Source organism: Vigna umbellata, chromosome 8, assembly GCF_029865625.1.
Source record: "Vigna umbellata cultivar VRB3 chromosome 8, Vumbellata_1.0, whole genome shotgun sequence".
In the NCBI taxonomy this organism is placed as follows: domain Eukaryota; kingdom Viridiplantae; phylum Streptophyta; class Magnoliopsida; order Fabales; family Fabaceae; genus Vigna; species Vigna umbellata.
In genome coordinates, this window is record NC_142172.1 from 27,753,457 (window position 1) to 27,771,922 (window position 18,466).

Here is an 18,466-nt window from a genome sequence, read left to right on the forward strand (position 1 = left end):
TGTTAAGCTGAAACTTGTAAAAAGGAAAAAGTTTGTTTGACATTCTCTTTAAAAAATGTTTGACATTCGTTTGTCTTTTGTAATGTCAAAATATCACCTCTCTTGTATAAATAATGAATGGTGGTTTGGTCTGTTGCTATGAAATAAATGATTTTGATTTTTTTTCATCTCATGACGCTTTTTAAAAGACTAAAATGCTCCTAATAGTAATCAGTTCCCATTTCCGTGTCGAACCATGAAATCTTGCTTTTTAACTAATAAAAGGTTTAAAGAATAATTCTGATATATTATTTCAAAGAGTAGAGTAGCATATATATACATTTAAGGATCCTATAATCCTTCATCTATTAAAGAAATGACAGGTGCACAAATCTGCACAAATTATAATAATATCTAAATTATAACTAACACAATATTTGATTGCCTAATATCCTTTAATAAAATATTTGGCATATCTTAACACCCCCACTCAAGTTGGTGCATGGATATCACACATTCCCAACTTGAATAGAGACTCACTAAACAATCTTCTTGATACTCCTTTGGTGAGAAGATCAGTCAACTGCAATTCTAATTTTACAAAAGGAAATGAAATTATTTCAGCTTCAACCTTCTCTTTGATGAAATGTCTATCAATCTCCACATGCTTTGTTCTATCATGTTGCACAGGATTGTGAGCAATTGTTATAGCCGAAGTATTGTCACAGTACAAACTCATAGCTTCATTTTGTGTAAAGCCCAAATCTGATAGCACATTTTTAATCCACAAAAGTTCACATACACCTAGTGCCATGCCTCTGAATTCTGCTTCAGCACTAGATCTTGCTACTACAGGTTGTTTTTTACTCCTCCAAGTTACAAGATTTCCTCCTACAAAAGTAAAGTATCCAGAGGTAGATCTTCTATCATCTTTTGAACCTGCCCAATCTGCATCAGTGTACCTTTCTACCTTTAAGTTTTCATGATTTGAGAACAAAATTCCTTTTCCAGGAGCGGACTTCAAATATCTCAAAATCCTTTCAACAGCATCCATATGAAGCTTCCATGGGTCATGCATAAATTGACTAACAACATTCACTGCATAGGTAATATCTGGACGTGTATGGCACAAATAAATTAATTTTCCTACCAGCCTTTGGTATCTTCCTCTGTCTATGCTTGCTGAATTTGAGCATTGAAAAAGTTTATGATTTTGTTCAATTGGTGTATCAGCTGGTTTACTCCCAAGCAACCCAGTTTCCGATAATAAATCAATAGTATATTTTCTTTGGCATAGAAAAATACCATGTTTTGATCTAGCTACTTCAATACCTAAAAAATATTTAAGATTTCCAAGTTGTTTCATCTCAAATTCAGATGCAAGGTATTGTTGTAAACTAGAAATCTCATCTTGGTCATTTCCTGTAACAATCATGTCATCTACATATATAATCAAAGCTGTAATTTTTCCTTTTCCTCTCTTAAAAAATAAGGTGTGATCAGAGTTACTTGCTCTATAGCCAAAAACCTTCATAGACTTGGTAAACCTTCCAAACCATGCTCTTGGGGATTGTTTTAATCCATATAGAGCCTTCTTTAATTTCCAAACCTTCATTCCAATTGTCAGTCATGCATGGTGGAGAATCCATATAAATTTCTTCTGAAATTTCTCCGTGTAGGAAAGCGTTTTTCACATCAAATTGTAGAAGAGGCCAATCTTGGTTTGCAGCTAGCGACAAAAGTATTCTCACAGTATTGAGTTTGGCTACTGGTGCGAACGTCTCTTGGTAATCTACACCATAAGACTGAGTGTAACCTTTAGACACAAGTCGTGCTTTATACCTCTCAATAGTTTCATCAGCTTTATGCTTAATTGTAAAGACCCATTTGCAGCCCACAGTTTTCTTCCCTTTTGGTAAGGACACAAGATCCCAAGTGTTGTTTTTTTCTAAAGTTGTCATCTCCTCAACCATTGCTTCGGTCCATCTAGGATCTTCCAAAGCTTCCTGTACATTACTAGGAATAGAAATTGAAGATAATTGAGATATAAATGATGCATATGACTGAGATAACTCGTGAGATGACACATATTTACTAATGGGATATTTAACTTTGGCTTGGAGGTCTGGTTCATATTTAACTGGAGGTTGACCACGGTTAGAACGAGGTGGAAGAATATATTGAACAGTAGTAGACTCAGTGTTTGGTGTGCTGGTGGTCTCACGCAGACAAGAATCAATTCCATGATCAATTTCATTAGTATTATCAGAGATAGTATCAAAAGGTACCTCTGAAGAGTCAAGTTGAACCTGTGGAGAAGATTGAGTCAATTGGTTATGATCAGAAGACACTATATTATCCAGAAAAGAAGGGTCCATATTTAGGATTGGCTCACTTCCTGCAGAATGATCCTCACACAATAATTTATCTTCACAATCAAACATACCAACATCATGATTATGCACTTCACTTTCATTGCCTCCCTGAAGTGGAGAATCAACATAAAAAAATTCATGCTCATTAAATGTCACATCCATAGAAATATAAAATTTCCTTGATGGTGGATGGTAAGCACGATAACCTTTTTGAGTTGATCCATACCCAACAAAAACACATTTGATCGCTCGTTCTTCAAGCTTTGTACGTTGATGTGGGTGTAAGTGAACATATATAACACATCCAAAAATATGAGGTGGTAAATAAACTATGGGAGGAAGGATACAATGATCAGACAACACATCAAAAGGCCTTCAAAAGTTAAGCACACTAGAAGGAGTTCGATTAATTAAATAAACGGCAGAGCTCACAGCCTCACCCCATAAATGAGATGAGACATTACCATCTATCAAAAGTGATCTTATCACCTCTAATATATGTCTATTTTTCCTCTCAGCCACTCCATTTTGTTGTGGTGAATAAGGACATGTAGTTTGATGCAAGATGCCTTTAGAGTTCATGAACTCTATTAATTCAGTCTTAAAATATTCTCCTCCATTGTCTGATCGAATGACCTTAATAGATGTGTTAAATTGTGTAACAAGCAAATGATAGAAGGAACGAACCACATCACACACATCACTTTTATATTTAAGCAAATATACCCAGGTTACCCGAGTACAATCATCAACAAAACTGATAAACCATTTTTTTCCATTATGTGTAGATTGCGGGGCAGGGCCCCAAACATCTGTGTGAATTAATGGAAAAGGAAAATTAGTTTTGTTATTGCTTAAAGGAAACACAACACGATGATTTTTTGCCAAAACACAAGTTTCACAAAAAAAATCAGAAATATTGCATTTATGAAATAGTGATGGAAATAGTTTTTTTAAATAACCAAAAGAGGGATGTCCCAACCGTCTATGCCACAACCAAATTTCTTTTTTGTTTTTATCTTGTATGTGATCGTTCGCAAGACAAGTCAATCCTTTTTTATGGTTTGATTGTGAGACATTTTCAAGATAATACAGTCTTTCACTCTCTCTACCACTAGCAATCTTCTCCTTGGAATAGATGTTCTGAAAAAGACAATGGGTTGGGTAAAATAAGGCAACACAAGAATGTGATTTGGTTAACTTGCTGACGGAGATAAGATTACAGTTTAATGTAGGAACAAATAAAACATCAGGAATCGAGAAGGAGGGTGAGAGGGATATAGTACCTATACCTTCAATAGGAGATGAGACCCCATTGGCATTAATAATAACAGTTTTAGAACAATTAGAGGAAAAATTAGTAAATATATGAGGATCACAAGTCATATGATCAGTAGCACTCGAATCACTTATCCAATTACTATCCTTAGTAACAACAGAAAGATTAAGGGCAAAGTTAGATACACCTGACTTGGTCACAAATCCGACAGCAGTAGAAATATAACTCTTGGAAGCAGCAGAAATTCCAGAATCATGTTTCTCCGATTGATTGTCATCGGAAAAAGCCATCAGAAATATTCAATGAAAAAAGGCACTGATTCCTATATCTTAGAGGATATCAGTGTTAGCTCTTGATACCATAATAAAAGATTTAAAGAATAATTCTGATATATTATTTCAAAGAGTAGAGTACCATATATACATTTAAGATCGTATAATTCTTCATCTATTAAAGGAATAACAGGTGCACAAATATACACAAATTATAATAATATCTAAATTATAACTAACACAATATTTAATTGCTTAATATCCTTTAATAGAATATTTAGCGTATCTTAACGTTAACTGCCACTAAGGTTGTAGTAGAATTATGTCGCTTTCTGTGTGTTCATGATTTCGGCTACGGGCAAGGAAAAATGTCAACAAACGAGGAGAATAATAGTGTAAACTCCAACTGCAACATGAATGAGAACAGAAAGATAAAATGAATTAAAATATCTGTGTACAGAGTGGGAAAAGGCAGAAACAAAGTAATAGGAGCATAAACAGAATGGAGTCAACGCGAGAATTGGAGACAGAGAAAAGCGATTCAGAAGAAGCAGTGAGAGGTAAAGGAACATGGAAGCAAGCAGCTTTCCATGTTGCAACCACCGTTGCCACCCCTGCTGCTTATGCCCCTTTGCCCTTTGCTATTGCTTCTCTCGGTTGGCCTCTTGGTAATTTCTTATTTATTTATTCATTCCTGAATTGCTCTTAACGGAAATTTCATAATCAGACAATTTATAATTAAATTCTACAGTAGTGGCGTTTTGTCTCCACCAGGGTGGTGATCAAATTTTATATATTTTATTCATTTCAAATGAGGTCACTTTCGTATGTTTTGTTCGACTTATGTTGGATAATTAGTTAACTGGTTTTTTTTGGTGTTTCTCTCTATGAATGGTTTCAGGTGTGAGTAGTCTGGTGAGTGCAACACTAGCCACCTGGTACTCTAGCTTTTTGATCGCTTCTCTGTGGAAATGGAACGGGGAGAAGCACTTTACCTACAGACATCTGGCACATAGTATTTTCGGTTGGTTTTACTGCAAATAGTTTCCTTTTACCACCTTATCCTTATGTTAGTCCTATAATATGTACATGTTATTTAATTTCTCTGCTTGTGGCATTAATAGCTATGATCATTGTCAAATTCAATAGTCTAATTTCTTGTTTATTGATTCCTGAAGGATTGTGGGGGTACTGGTCTATTGCCATTTTTCAGCAGGTAGCTTCTCTGGGAAATAACATTGCCATTCAAATTGCAGCTGGCAGCAGCCTTAAGGTTATGCATCTACCCAGAGTTTAATAACTTCAACTCTTTTTATATAAATCTTCTTATGGACAATAAAAACCATTTGTTTCCATTTTTGGGGATGTGGATATGTTCTTTTTATACAGGCAGTTTACAAGCACTATCATGATAATGGAACATTGACCCTGCAGCATTTTATTATTTTCTTTGGAATCTTTGAACTACTTCTCTCCCAGCTCCCGGATATTCACTCACTGCGATGGGTAAATGCACTCTGTACTTTCAGCACAATAGGCTTTGCTGGTACAACCATTGGTGTTACCATTTACAATGGTAAGCTGGTGATGGATCTTTTTCTTCTTGTCTATCAAAGCCTCAACACCTGATTGATTCCTCCTCTTTATTTCACGGACATAAACTGTTTGAATATTTGATTTCCAACATGTCTTAGGGAAGAAGATTGATAGGACTTCAGTAAGTTATAGTTTGCACGGTAGCTCTGCTTCTAAGTTCTTCAAAGCCTTCAATGCGCTTGGGACCATTGCCTTTTCATTTGGTGATGCAATGCTTCCAGAAATACAGGTACCTATTAGTTCTAAGTCTCTTACATTGTTATACGTGTTCTTTTTGCCTTGATATTGTAAACAAGGTTTTAGTTTGCGGTCCTGGTATCACCATGATCCCTGATGTTGTTGCGGAAAATTATAGATAAATGTGGCCAACAACAATTGTGATCATTGACTCCAAAAAACCTTGATGTTGTAAATGGTCACTGGGCCTTTTGTGACAGTGTATTCCTTTTGCAGAATACGGTGAGAGAGCCTGCTGAGAGGAATATGTACAAAAGCATATCAGCAGCATATACTGTCATTGTATTGACTTACTGGCAATTGGCCTTCTCTGGATACTGGGCATTTGGATCAGAAGTCCAACCTTATATTTTAGCTTCACTGTCTATTCCAAAATGGACTGTTGTTATGGCAAATTTGTTTGCAGCAATTCAAATATGTGGATGCTTTCAGGTACCTCTCTTGCACTTCAATATAAGCATATATCATAACATTTGTAATGTCAATCAATCTTTATGTCACTAGTGTTCTTTTTTAACTTACCAGAACGAATGAATAATGTTATGATGTATGAGATGACCTAATAATTTTTTGTTATTCCGAATACGAAACTTATATCTATCATGGTTCAAGTTCCTTTGCTAATGGAGTTCCTTGCTTGCATCATTTGTCAGATATACTGCAGGCCAACATATGCCTATTTTGAGGAAGGAACGGGATTCAAGTCTAACAAACGTACTAGCTATTTTCCCTTCAGAAATCGGCTGACACGACTTATTTTTACTTCCATATACATGGTTCTTGTTACTCTTATTGCTACCGCAATGCCCTTCTTTGGAGATTTTGTGTCCATCTGTGGGGCAATTGGGTTTACTCCTTTGGACTTTGTGTTCCCTGCTTTAGCATACCTTAAGGCTGGAAAAACGCCCAATAACTCCAAACTCGGCCCTTTCCTGCGACCATTAAATATTTTAATAGCTACCTGGTTTTCATTAGTTGCTATCTTGGGTTGCATTGGTGCAGTCAGATTCATAGTGGAAGATATCAAGACCTACAAGTTCTTCCATGATATGTGAGGATTTTGGACTAAGTTGTACTTTTATCATACATTTTTTTCCCAAATCAGCAGCTTCATAGTCTTGATCCCGCTATAAATATTAAGAAACATCATGGTTGGTGATAATTTCATTATACAATATACCACTATGCATTTAGGTAGTGATCAATTTCTTGTTAGAAAAGGCATGAAAAGGTATATGAAAAGGTTTTTATTTATTTATAGATAGCGGAAACAATAGTCAAATGAAAGTCCCATTATTGTTTTGATTTTTTGGCGCCTTTATAGATGGCAAAACCCCGTAACCGACGTGCTTCGCTTCGCACTGAATAGTTGATAAGTACTTAACAGAGCTTCGTCACAATCACAAAATAACACTTTTATTACACTGAAACGACACGAAGTACCTTTTCTTCAAACACGTTCCTCCTCAACAGAACACCAACTTCTTCTTCGCGTTCCGGTTAGGGTTAGGGTTTCCAACTTCCACCCAATGTCGTCTATTAATCTCTCGCCCCTTTCCTCTGGTTACAATTCAATCCCTTCCATCTCACGCGCCACGCCTCCTTCCGCCTTTTACACGCGGCGTCCATGGCAGGAGTTTCTTGCACTGCGCTCTTTCACGCTCCCCTACTCCCTCGGCGAAGCCACACTTCGTGTCAAGCGCAATCTTGGATACTTTCGTGTGAATTACGTCATGATCGCGCTCTTCGTCCTGTTCCTCAGCCTCCTCTTTCAACCGATTTCACTCATCGTGTTCATCGCCGTGTTCATCGCGTGGTTCTTTCTCTATTTCTTTCGTGACGGCCCTGTGGTCGTGCTCCACCGCACGCTCGACGACCGCCTCGTCCTTGCCGCGCTCACTGCCCTCACTGTGACGGCGCTCGTCCTCACCGGCGTCTGGCTGAACGTGGTTTCAGCTCTGCTCGTTGCGGCGGCGGCGGTGGCGCTGCATGCGGCGTTTCGGAACACCGATGATTTGTATATGGATGAATTGGAAGTTTCTGATGGGGGTTTGGTCTCGGTTGTTGGCGGTAGCCCAACGAAACGAACAGGGCAAACTAGAATATAGTTGGCTGTGGTATATACAACAATTTGTTTCGTTTAATCGTTGTTGTATTTCTTGCATTGCATCTATTCGAAGAATATAGAGGCTCCAGTTTAGGTTTTGGTCACTTGGAAATGTGAATTGTGTCAATATGATAGTTTTACGTACCGTGTTGTTAGCATGGAATGGGTTCGATGGTGGCCCTTTCTTTTTTCGTGTTCACTGAATTCGTGTAAATTCTTGAAGAAGTACTCATAGGTTGAAGCAATCGCATTCAATTTCTGTATTTTGAGTTCCAATTTGGTTTATGGTCTGGTTTGGTGTGCTTTTTGCATTTATAATAGGTTAGTAATAATGGATAAAAATTGATTTTTTTGTCTAGTGTAAGTATAGATAGATTTTGGTTGCTTTGAAGAGTGGACCATTTTGGTTACTCATTTGTTGTTTTTACTTTCATTTTGTTATTCTTGCTCTTTTTGTGAGTATATAATATGATTAAATTAAGAACATATATTCTATAGTGGCTTCCTTTTGTGTAATGTTATGCTTTTTGGAGTGGCTTGATTGCAGTTGTTTTGAGATTTGATTTTGTTGATAGACATGCTTTTGTTATATTGTGAAGACAATGCGCTACAGAGCGTCTTCTAGTTCCCTGTGTGAATCAAGTATTGAGAGAATTGAAAAGAAAACCACAGAATTGCCAACTTATTATGGTCTAGTTAAACAATATGTCAAAGTAACTGCCTGACTGTTTAGCTGACGCCTAATTTAATCAATGCCAGTTGCCTCCTTTTGGTTACCTAGTTTAACTGTTGGGTGGAAGTTGAGATCTAATCTCACAAACATGGAAGGGAAGAATGTAAAGGTTACGCAACCAGACTGAGGGTTGAAACTCTTCCCTCATCCATTCTTGAGTACTCTTGTGGGTTCTTTTCTGGAATGATGGAAATGGGTTTCCTGATGTTTCACATCATAAGATTGGATCTGTAGTTCTTAGGGTCATGGGTAAATTGGATATGTAAAAGAATATGTTTTCATTTCTTGTTTTACCAATAACTATAAATTTTTCACTTTGTTTTAAAATATGTGTCTATAGGAAGTGGTGCAAACAGCTTTTTATTGTTTTTACTATTTCTTGTGCAATTATTCTAAAACAGGAAATTGTTGAGAATGATATAGCACTTTTGTATTGATGAGTGAAAACAGGAAATGAAATATAACATTTTTGCCCGCAAACTGAATCTGGTTCTTAAATTACCAAATATTTGTTGGTTATTAAGATATAAAATATATGTAATCTGTCCATGTTTCATCACTTACCTCCATACTAGACTGTTCTGCTTGGAAAAATTGATTTTTTTCGCCTGAAAATTATTCCTTAAGAGTGATTCCTTGACAGATTTCTTACTATCATGTTAAAATATAGTCATAAAATCAATCATGGTAATTTATATTCGTTGGACATGCTTAGTTGTGCTGAAATTCTACTTAATAGTTGTATATTTGATAAAGATTGTTGATCTATGTATTATTTTCTAAATTCTATTTGAAGCTATTGTGTGAAGAAAGAAGTTATGTTGTAGACGTACCAAGAGGACAAATAGGATAGGAGTTTCTGTGTATAAGTACTGCCTTGTATGTACTTCGTATGTGCAGGACATGTGATGGAAATAAATAAATAATTTTGAACATAATTGCTAGAAATAGGAGACTGTCACTCTGGGCTTTAGGACAAAAAATCGTTGTTTGGCAATTACTTGGGCATTAAATGTTTATAAATGGCAATTACCCATATTTTGATAAATCAACCCATCTCGACAGATATTATGTGAATTTTATCCTTAATTCTTTAACTTATTTTTTAGATATATTTAATTATTTTTAATTTTTATTTTATTAAATTCTTTTATTTAATCTTCTTATTTATTATCACTATAATTAAGTATGATTAACTAATACAGAATTAACTGAGTACTAGCAATTACAAACAAGTGTAATTATTTTTCTGTTTTTTTATAATTGTTTATCTCATTGACTATATCAATTATTTTACCGTCAAACTAAATGTTTCTTATTTCCAATTATTACGATTACTTTATGTTGACTTTTATACATATGTTGCAAATTTTATATTTAACTACAAATTCTTTATCTCGTACCTTCCTTGTTATTATTCTCATCTTCATATTATTTTTCATCTGTGATCATGTTCTTTTCAATTTTGAAGACTGGAATAGTTGAAGTAATATACAACATCAAACTTTTACCAAATCCAAAAAGATTGTTTTATGCGTGCAATTGTTATTATTTTCATGCTCTATCATTCATCATTAATATATTTTTTTTGTCCATTTCATCGTGTTTTCTTATTTAACTTTACAATTTTTTTTACTTCATTTTGTGGACTTTTATATTTTACAAAATTAAAATGATAGAAATGTCAAATAGAAATATGAATATGGTTTCAGAAACTAAAGAAAAAGAAGAATAGATAATCAATTAAGCCTGAAGCTCTGGATGAATTTGCTATTGTTCATAAAAAGATAAAACAAATCCAAATGATAAAAAAAATTATAGCACAATTCAGCTATCGATAATTTTCAAAATATTGATAGTACTAATTATAATCAAGAGCAAGAAAAAAAAATATTCAAACAAAATATATTGTTTGAAGTATTGTACATGAGAACACTTAAGTGAAATTCTGAGAAAATATTTATGATTCATGATAATAAACAAATATTAATGAAAAATTTAGAAATCTAATAATAAAAAACACTTCAATTAGACATGACAATTTGCAAACTCTTATAGACACTTTTTCATCATTTTATCAATACATGTGTATAACAATAATTAAATAGATTTAATTAATATAAATATTTCCAAAAGTATATAGCCGTAGAAAAAGTTGCGTGTATGAATAGTTAGTATCAATAGACATTCTTATGAATATTTATGTAAAACATCTGCAGACAGGTAAATCATGAACAAAAAGGAGAAATGATAAATTATTTTGTAGAACGAGCTGAATATTTTGTTTCATTTGTCTATTTAGTTTTATTATGCATGACTCGCAGCTCACATAAATCAATAACGGTACAGGACATTCCAATCTCACAATTTACATTATATAAATTATTATATAAATTTGTCTCAAAATATTTTAATAGCTTATGATATTTCCGCTATACTATTGCCTGAATTTGTCATTATTTAAGTTTATTTATTTATTATTTTTATTTGACAATTTTAATTATTTAAAATTTAATTTTCATTATTATTTTAGTTATAACATCGATTACAAAAATTTTAATAGATTTATACTTAAAAATTAAAAATTATAAAATCAGGAATATTACTTATTTTAAAAAAAACTTATAAAATTTATTAGTTTTACTAATTTTATTAAATAAAAATAAAATTATTAAAATCCTACATCATATATTTATAACTTATAATTTAGGGATAACATTGTAAAACAAATAATTGCTTATGCAGGGTGGATTATAGAAATTATGGTGGATTGCCTTTGCTTAATTTGTAGACACTGCACTGCTTTAACAAGAAGATATAATGTGATTTTGTGGCAAATATCCAAGAAAGAAACCATCTGTGGCAGCCAGTGTGCAAATGAAAAGGCATGCTCTATAAAAATCAATCACTACCATAACTAACTCAACATCATCCTCTGCTACTCCACATTTAGCATTCTACAAGGAGAGGAGATTCCTCATAATTATTCAGCCTATTATCCTGCTACATGGTACTGTAGCTATTGGCAACTCATGGTCAAGGTTGTTGGACCTTCCGACCATAGGTTAGGATCATCACAAAATCTTTCCCTGAGGATCCTATGGTTGCAGGAATTCTGTGGCCTGTAGATGCCGTATCAAGCCACAATTCAACTAAATTCTGTACCTGTAGTGAAGGAAGCACAGGATGTCCCATGCATTTGATCTCAACCTGCAACAAAAGTAACTTCAGACTATAAGCTACAAGTGCTCGTCTTTAAAGATAGAATACTGCAACATGTCATGCACTTTAATGATAACAAAATGCAAATGCTAAAACTCCAGAACCCTTTGCCTGAATATGAATCTATTTTACATATCCAACAAAGACTTACCTCATCCTCACTTTTCAGGCCCAGTTTCTTCATTAACAGTTTTTGGATAAATGAGACAGGTATGCTTCCGTCCCTTGAGCAAAATGAATAGACAGACATGAGAAATCAGAGCTCGGTTAGTTCTATATTTGAAAGCATAACCAGTTTCTCAAGCATTCTTCCAGATGGAAAAGTAGAAACTTGTACAAAAAGAGAAAAATACATTATACACTAATAGTGCTACTACAGTTATTGATAAGAGGGGAGGGAGGGATGCATCCCTGCATGACAGTAGAATTGTTCAAAGAATTCTTTAATTTTGAAGTGGTCAATCATTTCGTGCATCCATGGCCTCTTTCCATCCTTGGGACAGTCACAGATTTTTATCAAGCTTGTCCTTTTGCTATTTCCTTTTTCCAGTATCATGCTTAAATAGCTAACGTATTACCTTGATATGAATATGTTCCTACTAGTTCAATTCTCCTCTTTCTAATTGATGGAGTAATAGATCATTGACTACTGAGGCATAATCAGCCAAAGGTCAAACCAATCACTTCCTTTGGTGTTATTTGATAAGTTGCATGAAAGTTTACTATGAGTCTATTTGGGCAAACTTCTAACATGATCTCATGATAAAAGAGGAAAAACTAAAATTAACTTCTTCATAACTAAAACTAGCTTATGTATTAACTAACATGTAGAAGTTCTCTCATAACTTTTTTAAATTTTTTTTTTAACTTGTGCATAAGTTAATTTGAGCTTATGAAGAAATTAATTTCAGTTTTTTCTTTTCCTTTTGGCTTCTTAAAAGGGCTTACGAAAAAGTTTGTTCAAACAAATCCGTACCCTGCTGTGGATGGGCTTATATAAATATTAATGAATAGCAAAGTAGGATATTTTCATTTAAAAGATATAATTAACTTGTAACACTGTCTACATTGGTCCAGAAAATGACAAGGAACTTACTTTATTCTTACATAACTTGAAGGAATTTGGGGTAAAGGTGCATCTCCTTCCCTGAAACATTAGTGGGAACTAAGTACAAGTAGAAATATTCAAAAGATGATTTACGAAACATATATAATAATTACTGGATGCCAAGATAGAATTTGTTAATTCAAGTTTCAAAGCTATGTTTTCTCACTGATTTTCAGAAGCTGCTAAGGAGAACCAAATTGAGTCATTCCATAAGAGGTTACTATCATTAGCATCCAGAACAGCCTGAGGGGATATTCTAGATTCTCCAAAAACAGGTTCCTTTTTTGGGCGAACTCTTCGCAGTTTGTTGGGTTTTGCTGTATCTGGAGAGACATGATCAGTGCTAATCTTTTCATCTTCAACTTTTGCCTTGCGCTTATTTTCCTCATGTTTGCCTTTCAGCACTTTATTATCGCTGTCATTTACTTTCACGGATTCTGGTTTAGCATTAGACGATTGCACATTAGACTTGAAAGACTTACTCCTACTTGCAGCCTCTGCTAAATAATTCAAAGTTTTCCAAAGATCCCATTTTGCTTCCTGTGTTTCAGCACCATTCTGCAGTCCTCTATTGCATATGGATTGACTATTTTTACAAGGTGACAAACTCTAAACCAATAAGAAAAACACATTGTAAACTTAGGCAGGTGCCATCAGGGAAAACAAATAAACCAAAAAAAAAAACAGTCAACAGAAACATATATGGTGAGCACAACGAGAAGAGCATGATCGTCTTTCCTACCTGTCCCGCACTCTTTGCAGACTTGTTTGAAGTGTCAGGTGAGCACGAACTATCTTGGCGATCTTCCAGTAATTCCTCTTCTTTTTTAATGAGCTTTTCAACAGAGAAACCAGAGCCCTGCAGGCCTAGTGCCTTTCTTGTAGGTTTTGTTCTTCTCCCTGTCATGGTTGATTGTGTAGATACCCTTGGAGTGTTGACAACCAAAGATGACAGTGATCTTTCCTTTCTTCTAGCTGGTAATAGTACTGAAGGGATGGCTACAGGTGCCTTCTGCTTTCTTTTATTGAAAGGGAAAATTTTGTTCCTTAAATCCTGCAAACTGTTATCTGGCCTGGGAATAGGAAAGACGTGCAACATATTAAAAGAGAAAAGCTATTTAAAAAAAAAAAAAACTTAGTTGTGTGCTTCCATGCATATAAAGAATAGTGATGAAGGCAATTAATATAAAGCATATATTATTAAGTTTTGCAAGTTTTTCACATCTGGTTGAGACTTGAGACAGTTTGCAAAACTATCTATGTATTGTCTCTAACTAATTCACCAATACTAATGCCTCCAATGTTTGATCCAGTATTGCCAATATATTAACATTATATGCTCTTATAGTCCAAAAACTTTGCTAATAGGATAAATCCACCAATTTTGGGCAAGGACTAAAACCAATAGCAACTGCCTCGGAATGAAATCTTCTACAGACAAAGCAAAACTAATAAATTGAACTTAAAGATACTCAGCTAAAGAATATTCTAAACCCCAAATAATGGGGTCAATTATGTCAGCCGTTCCATCTATTAATGGGATCACAACTATTTTTATGATTAGTCCTTATCTGATTCAAGCTAATACTTCAGATGAAAAATTATTAAATCCATCTGATGGAGTTAAAGCACAATGGTTAAAAATTTTTCTTGCTTTAAGTTTTGGTTTTATGCATCTTAAATGCTTTGATATTTTCTATGCCAAACATCAGACGCGTAAAATGTATACATGAATGGAAAACTTCAGAAAATAAACTGCAAGCATACTATGAAAATAGTAGGCTATGTTATCAATGGATGACAAGATGAATGTATTTTATTCCCTTGGATGTCATAGTTCACTTGCATGAACATTACAACGAGTTATTATGATGCCACAAGTGGATTTCGGGAGCAAGTTCCCAAAAAAATTAAGAAATGAATGACTTTATGTGATGACCACATCACATCAACAGTTCTCTTTCTTGCGTGATGTTGCAACGTAATACCAACCTAGAGGAAGATCTGATTGCAGCATGATTGTTTCCTTTTTCTTTCCATAATGTTTGAGCAACTTAGCAGTATTAGACAGCTTTTAAGTGCAAATTTAGACACGTCAACAATAAATTAAATTTTTAAATGAAACGGTGTATCTTGCATCTCTATTTTAGCAGCTTTCAAAAATTGACATGCAGAACAGAATCTCTTGCCGGAACAATAGAACAAGGTAAATCAACACCTTCCATTTTTGTAGTTACTCCCCCCCTCCCCCTCCACTTCCTTTTGAAGAAAAAGTACAACAAAAGAGGGATTAGTCACAATTATCTGAAGGGACTGACCTCATTTTCTCCAGCGGAACAATGCCCAAATCAATGTTGCATACTGGACAATTTTCCAATTCTTCATCTGTAATTTTATCATAAATGCACTTCCTGCAAACTGCATAAATTCTACGGGATCAGTTTGTCCTTCATCCATGAAGCATCCATAATAAACACAAATTTCACATCACAATGTCCATGAGAATCGAGAAAAACCATCAGGCATAGTTACTTACCGTATAAACCTCCCCAATTAACAACATAAGAAATGAAGCCAAGTAAATTAAGAAAGACTATTGTTGAATGGTTTATAGAGTTGGATACGATTTTCCTAAATATATAGGCATTAAAAAAAAACAAGAAAGTTTATTAGCTAAAAAAAAACACCAGAAAAGTACAGACGCAAGAAAAGTTCCTATCACGGAAAAGAAAAAACTAGCTGTTGACACAGTGGGCCAAATCGAAGCACAGAACTTCCTATTGTGTAACAACCACGTTCTGAATGGTGTGTAACATGGGTATACTCACAGCAGTAAAAATAGAATTTTCAAAAGTATTTACTTACAAAACACCCATATCTGTAATTAAGCAAATACCAAATACTCCCCATCTTGAGTATAACAAGCAACAAACCCAAATGAACAACGCAGAAACCGGGACAAACCCCATGAATGGAAAACGCGGAAAGAATAAAAATTTGAGAAAATTGAGATGACAAGTGAATAAAAAGGCAAAAGGGAAGGAATAATAGAAGGGATACTGAGAAGAGATTAAGAAGGAAGCGATTAATTACACGTATGAAGGCAAAGAGAAATGGCAGTGGCCTCCTTGAGGAACTTGTTGCAAAGCGGGCAAGTCATGCATGCTGCAATCGCATCCCTCTTCACTCTCACCAGCCTCTTCATCGTCATGGATCACCCAACCTTAACTCTCACACCTCACGTATGTATGTATATGAGTGTGTGTCTGTGTGTATTCTATGCTATCCACCAGAGTGCATGCAAATTTACGTCCACTTCGGCAGAATCACCTGCATTAACACCACCATGACAAAGAAGCATAGATATAACACTCCGAAATCAAGAATCAAAGGCCGAATAATAAGATATTATGAGCAGAGAAAGAAGGAGCGAAAGGGACCTAGGTAGTGTGGATCGGTGAAGAATGCTATAGAAAGGAGATGGGTCGGTGAGATTGGACGTGGATTTAGGGGTAGCTTGTTGGATTCGAACAGCGTTGGTGTTGTTGAGGTTGATCTCAATCGAAAGGAGAAAAGCCTTTAACCAACGCTCCAAACTGGTTTTCTCTCTTTTGTCTTTTTATTCTTTTTTTTTTCCTTTTCTCAATCAAACTTTGCATTTATTTTGTTCGATTTCTTCGAGCAGATAGATTGTGATGTCGGATGCAAAGATAACGTGCACCTTTGCGCTATCCTACCTTATGCTGCGCACTCTAGATTAACAGACTATTACGTGTAATCGCTTTGTTGGCGGGGATTTCTCTTCTCTGCGCTCGCCTGCACCCCAAGGTCAATGTACTCGCACCTCAACTGAATTTTTTTAGCTTCACATTTAGTTGTTAGTATTTATGGTTCTTTATATTTTTAATTATTCCATTTTGATTTTTAACTTCAAATGAACAGTTTTTATTTTTCTTTTATTTGTGTGACTTCAAAACCTATTATATATATATATATATATATATATATATATATATATATATATATATATATATATAAAGGAAGTATTTGAAGTGTTTTAATCATCATATTATATATTGATTTTTTAATAACATGTTTATACTAATTTCTCACTCAAATCAAATTAGGCTTTATAATACATCAAGTTTGTTTATAAGACTATAATTCCAACTTTTATGTTATATTTATGCCATCTTTGTAGTTGACTATTGAATTAGGTAAAATTGTTTTTAATTTTATATTTAACTTTATATCTTTTGAATATGTTGCTAGTTTTATATGTTCATTTTTTTTTCTTTACTATTCCATTTTGCTCAATTTTTGAAAATATGAGATTAATTTTGTCATTTAGCGACAATTTCCTCTTTCTTCTCACAAAGGCATCTACCACTTATATAAGGTTATATCTTAGATTATTATTTGTGATCACACTATTTAACAAAACTTGTTAAGCAAAAAAATTATATCCATAAAATTGCTCTCACTCCTCAAAATTCAATGAACATATATGAACACCTTTTGTCATTTTTATTTTTCATTCAAGTGTCTTCTTTTTCCTGACTAATAACTTCATGTTATTTTCTCTAGTGTAAAATTTTGATTTTTTTAATTTGATTTTAATATTTAAAAAAAAGTTAGTAATTTTTTTATAAATTTGGCTTCACAACATTATATAGACAATGTTATATAAAGAAGTGCACCTCTTCCTTTTTCTCTTTATCGTGAAAATTCTATCAATTTTTTCTCGCGAAATCACATGTTTTATCTTAAGTAAATAATTTTAAAATTTATATTTGATTACAAATATTTGTATAATGATGTTATATTGTTTGATGTAATACAAATATTGTTATATTTTGTCTTGTATGAGAAATGTAAAAAAGTAAAGTAACAAATAAATGTAACTTCTGAACATCTATTTTAAAAAAATAATATTACATATAGGAAGATGAGATATTGCATTGACCTACAACCAATATAGAAAATGAAGATATTACATTGGTTGGATACACAATTAACATAGTATGTAAAATTTTTACATGGTTATCAATTAAGGTAAAAGGTCTTTCATTTTTTACCTCAGTGAGATCTACATCAATTCTAAAAATTGATGTAGAATGTCGAAAACAATCAATATTTTCTAGTACTGTTTCAAACAATAAATTTGCTTGAGACTTTTTTCAATTAAACCACTCTTTTTTAAAATAATGGTTCATTTCCACATATTATCCTTCCATTGTGCATGCTTATTTAGTGTTACATGTTTCATATTTGAATTAGCATACCATCTAGGATATATGTGCCATGTAGTTTGTCTTTAACCTATATATCTTATTAGAATTGTATGTGTACCATATAACCGGTTGGTCAACATACTCCTCTATGTTGATCAACCGGTCAACTTTCTCCCAACTGCGAACATCTGCCCAAACAGGCTTGGGGCCTTGTTTCATATAATTGGTCGGTCTTCGTTACGGAACTGACTAATCGGTAAGTATAAGGTAAATTGCTCTTCATAAATCCAGCATGATTAACAAGGCAAAACATACTTATGAACT

The 18,466-nt window shown here is 34.0% G+C and overlaps 3 protein-coding genes across 4 annotated transcripts; 2 read left to right on the plus strand and 1 right to left on the minus strand.

The window, feature by feature from the left end:
- Positions 1 to 4,307: 4,307 nt before the first annotated feature.
- On the plus strand, positions 4,308 to 6,998 carry LOC124832570 (GABA transporter 1-like). Of its 2 annotated transcripts, none has more exons than XM_088095598.1 (7): positions 4,308 to 4,573; positions 4,807 to 4,929; positions 5,084 to 5,178; positions 5,340 to 5,481; positions 5,600 to 5,730; positions 5,955 to 6,170; positions 6,392 to 6,998. In XM_088095598.1, the coding sequence occupies exons 1-7, from the start codon at positions 4,408 to 4,410 to the stop codon at positions 6,791 to 6,793; spliced, it is 1,275 nt and encodes a 424-aa protein (XP_087951724.1). In that variant the 5' UTR covers positions 4,308 to 4,407; the 3' UTR covers positions 6,794 to 6,998. The 2 variants fall into 2 exon arrangements, with proteins under 2 accessions (XP_087951724.1, XP_047162765.2); XM_047306809.2 differs by having other exon boundaries at positions 4,311 to 4,573; positions 5,295 to 5,481.
- A 125-nt stretch (positions 6,999 to 7,123) lies between these two features.
- Positions 7,124 to 8,108, plus strand: LOC124832571 (PRA1 family protein D-like). Its single transcript, XM_047306810.2, has one exon. The coding sequence runs from the start codon at positions 7,268 to 7,270 to the stop codon at positions 7,844 to 7,846; it is 579 nt and encodes a 192-aa protein (XP_047162766.1). The 5' UTR covers positions 7,124 to 7,267; the 3' UTR covers positions 7,847 to 8,108.
- A 3,273-nt stretch (positions 8,109 to 11,381) lies between these two features.
- LOC124832568 (E3 ubiquitin protein ligase DRIP2-like) lies at positions 11,382 to 16,572 on the minus strand. The gene is made up of 8 exons (XM_047306808.2): positions 16,349 to 16,572; positions 16,002 to 16,238; positions 15,227 to 15,326; positions 13,651 to 13,981; positions 13,075 to 13,517; positions 12,897 to 12,947; positions 11,952 to 12,024; positions 11,382 to 11,788 (listed from the first exon to the last, which is right to left on the minus strand). The coding sequence occupies exons 2-8, from the start codon at positions 16,117 to 16,119 to the stop codon at positions 11,615 to 11,617; spliced, it is 1,290 nt and encodes a 429-aa protein (XP_047162764.1). The 5' UTR covers positions 16,120 to 16,238; positions 16,349 to 16,572; the 3' UTR covers positions 11,382 to 11,614.
- Between the last annotated feature and the right edge of the window lie 1,894 nt (positions 16,573 to 18,466).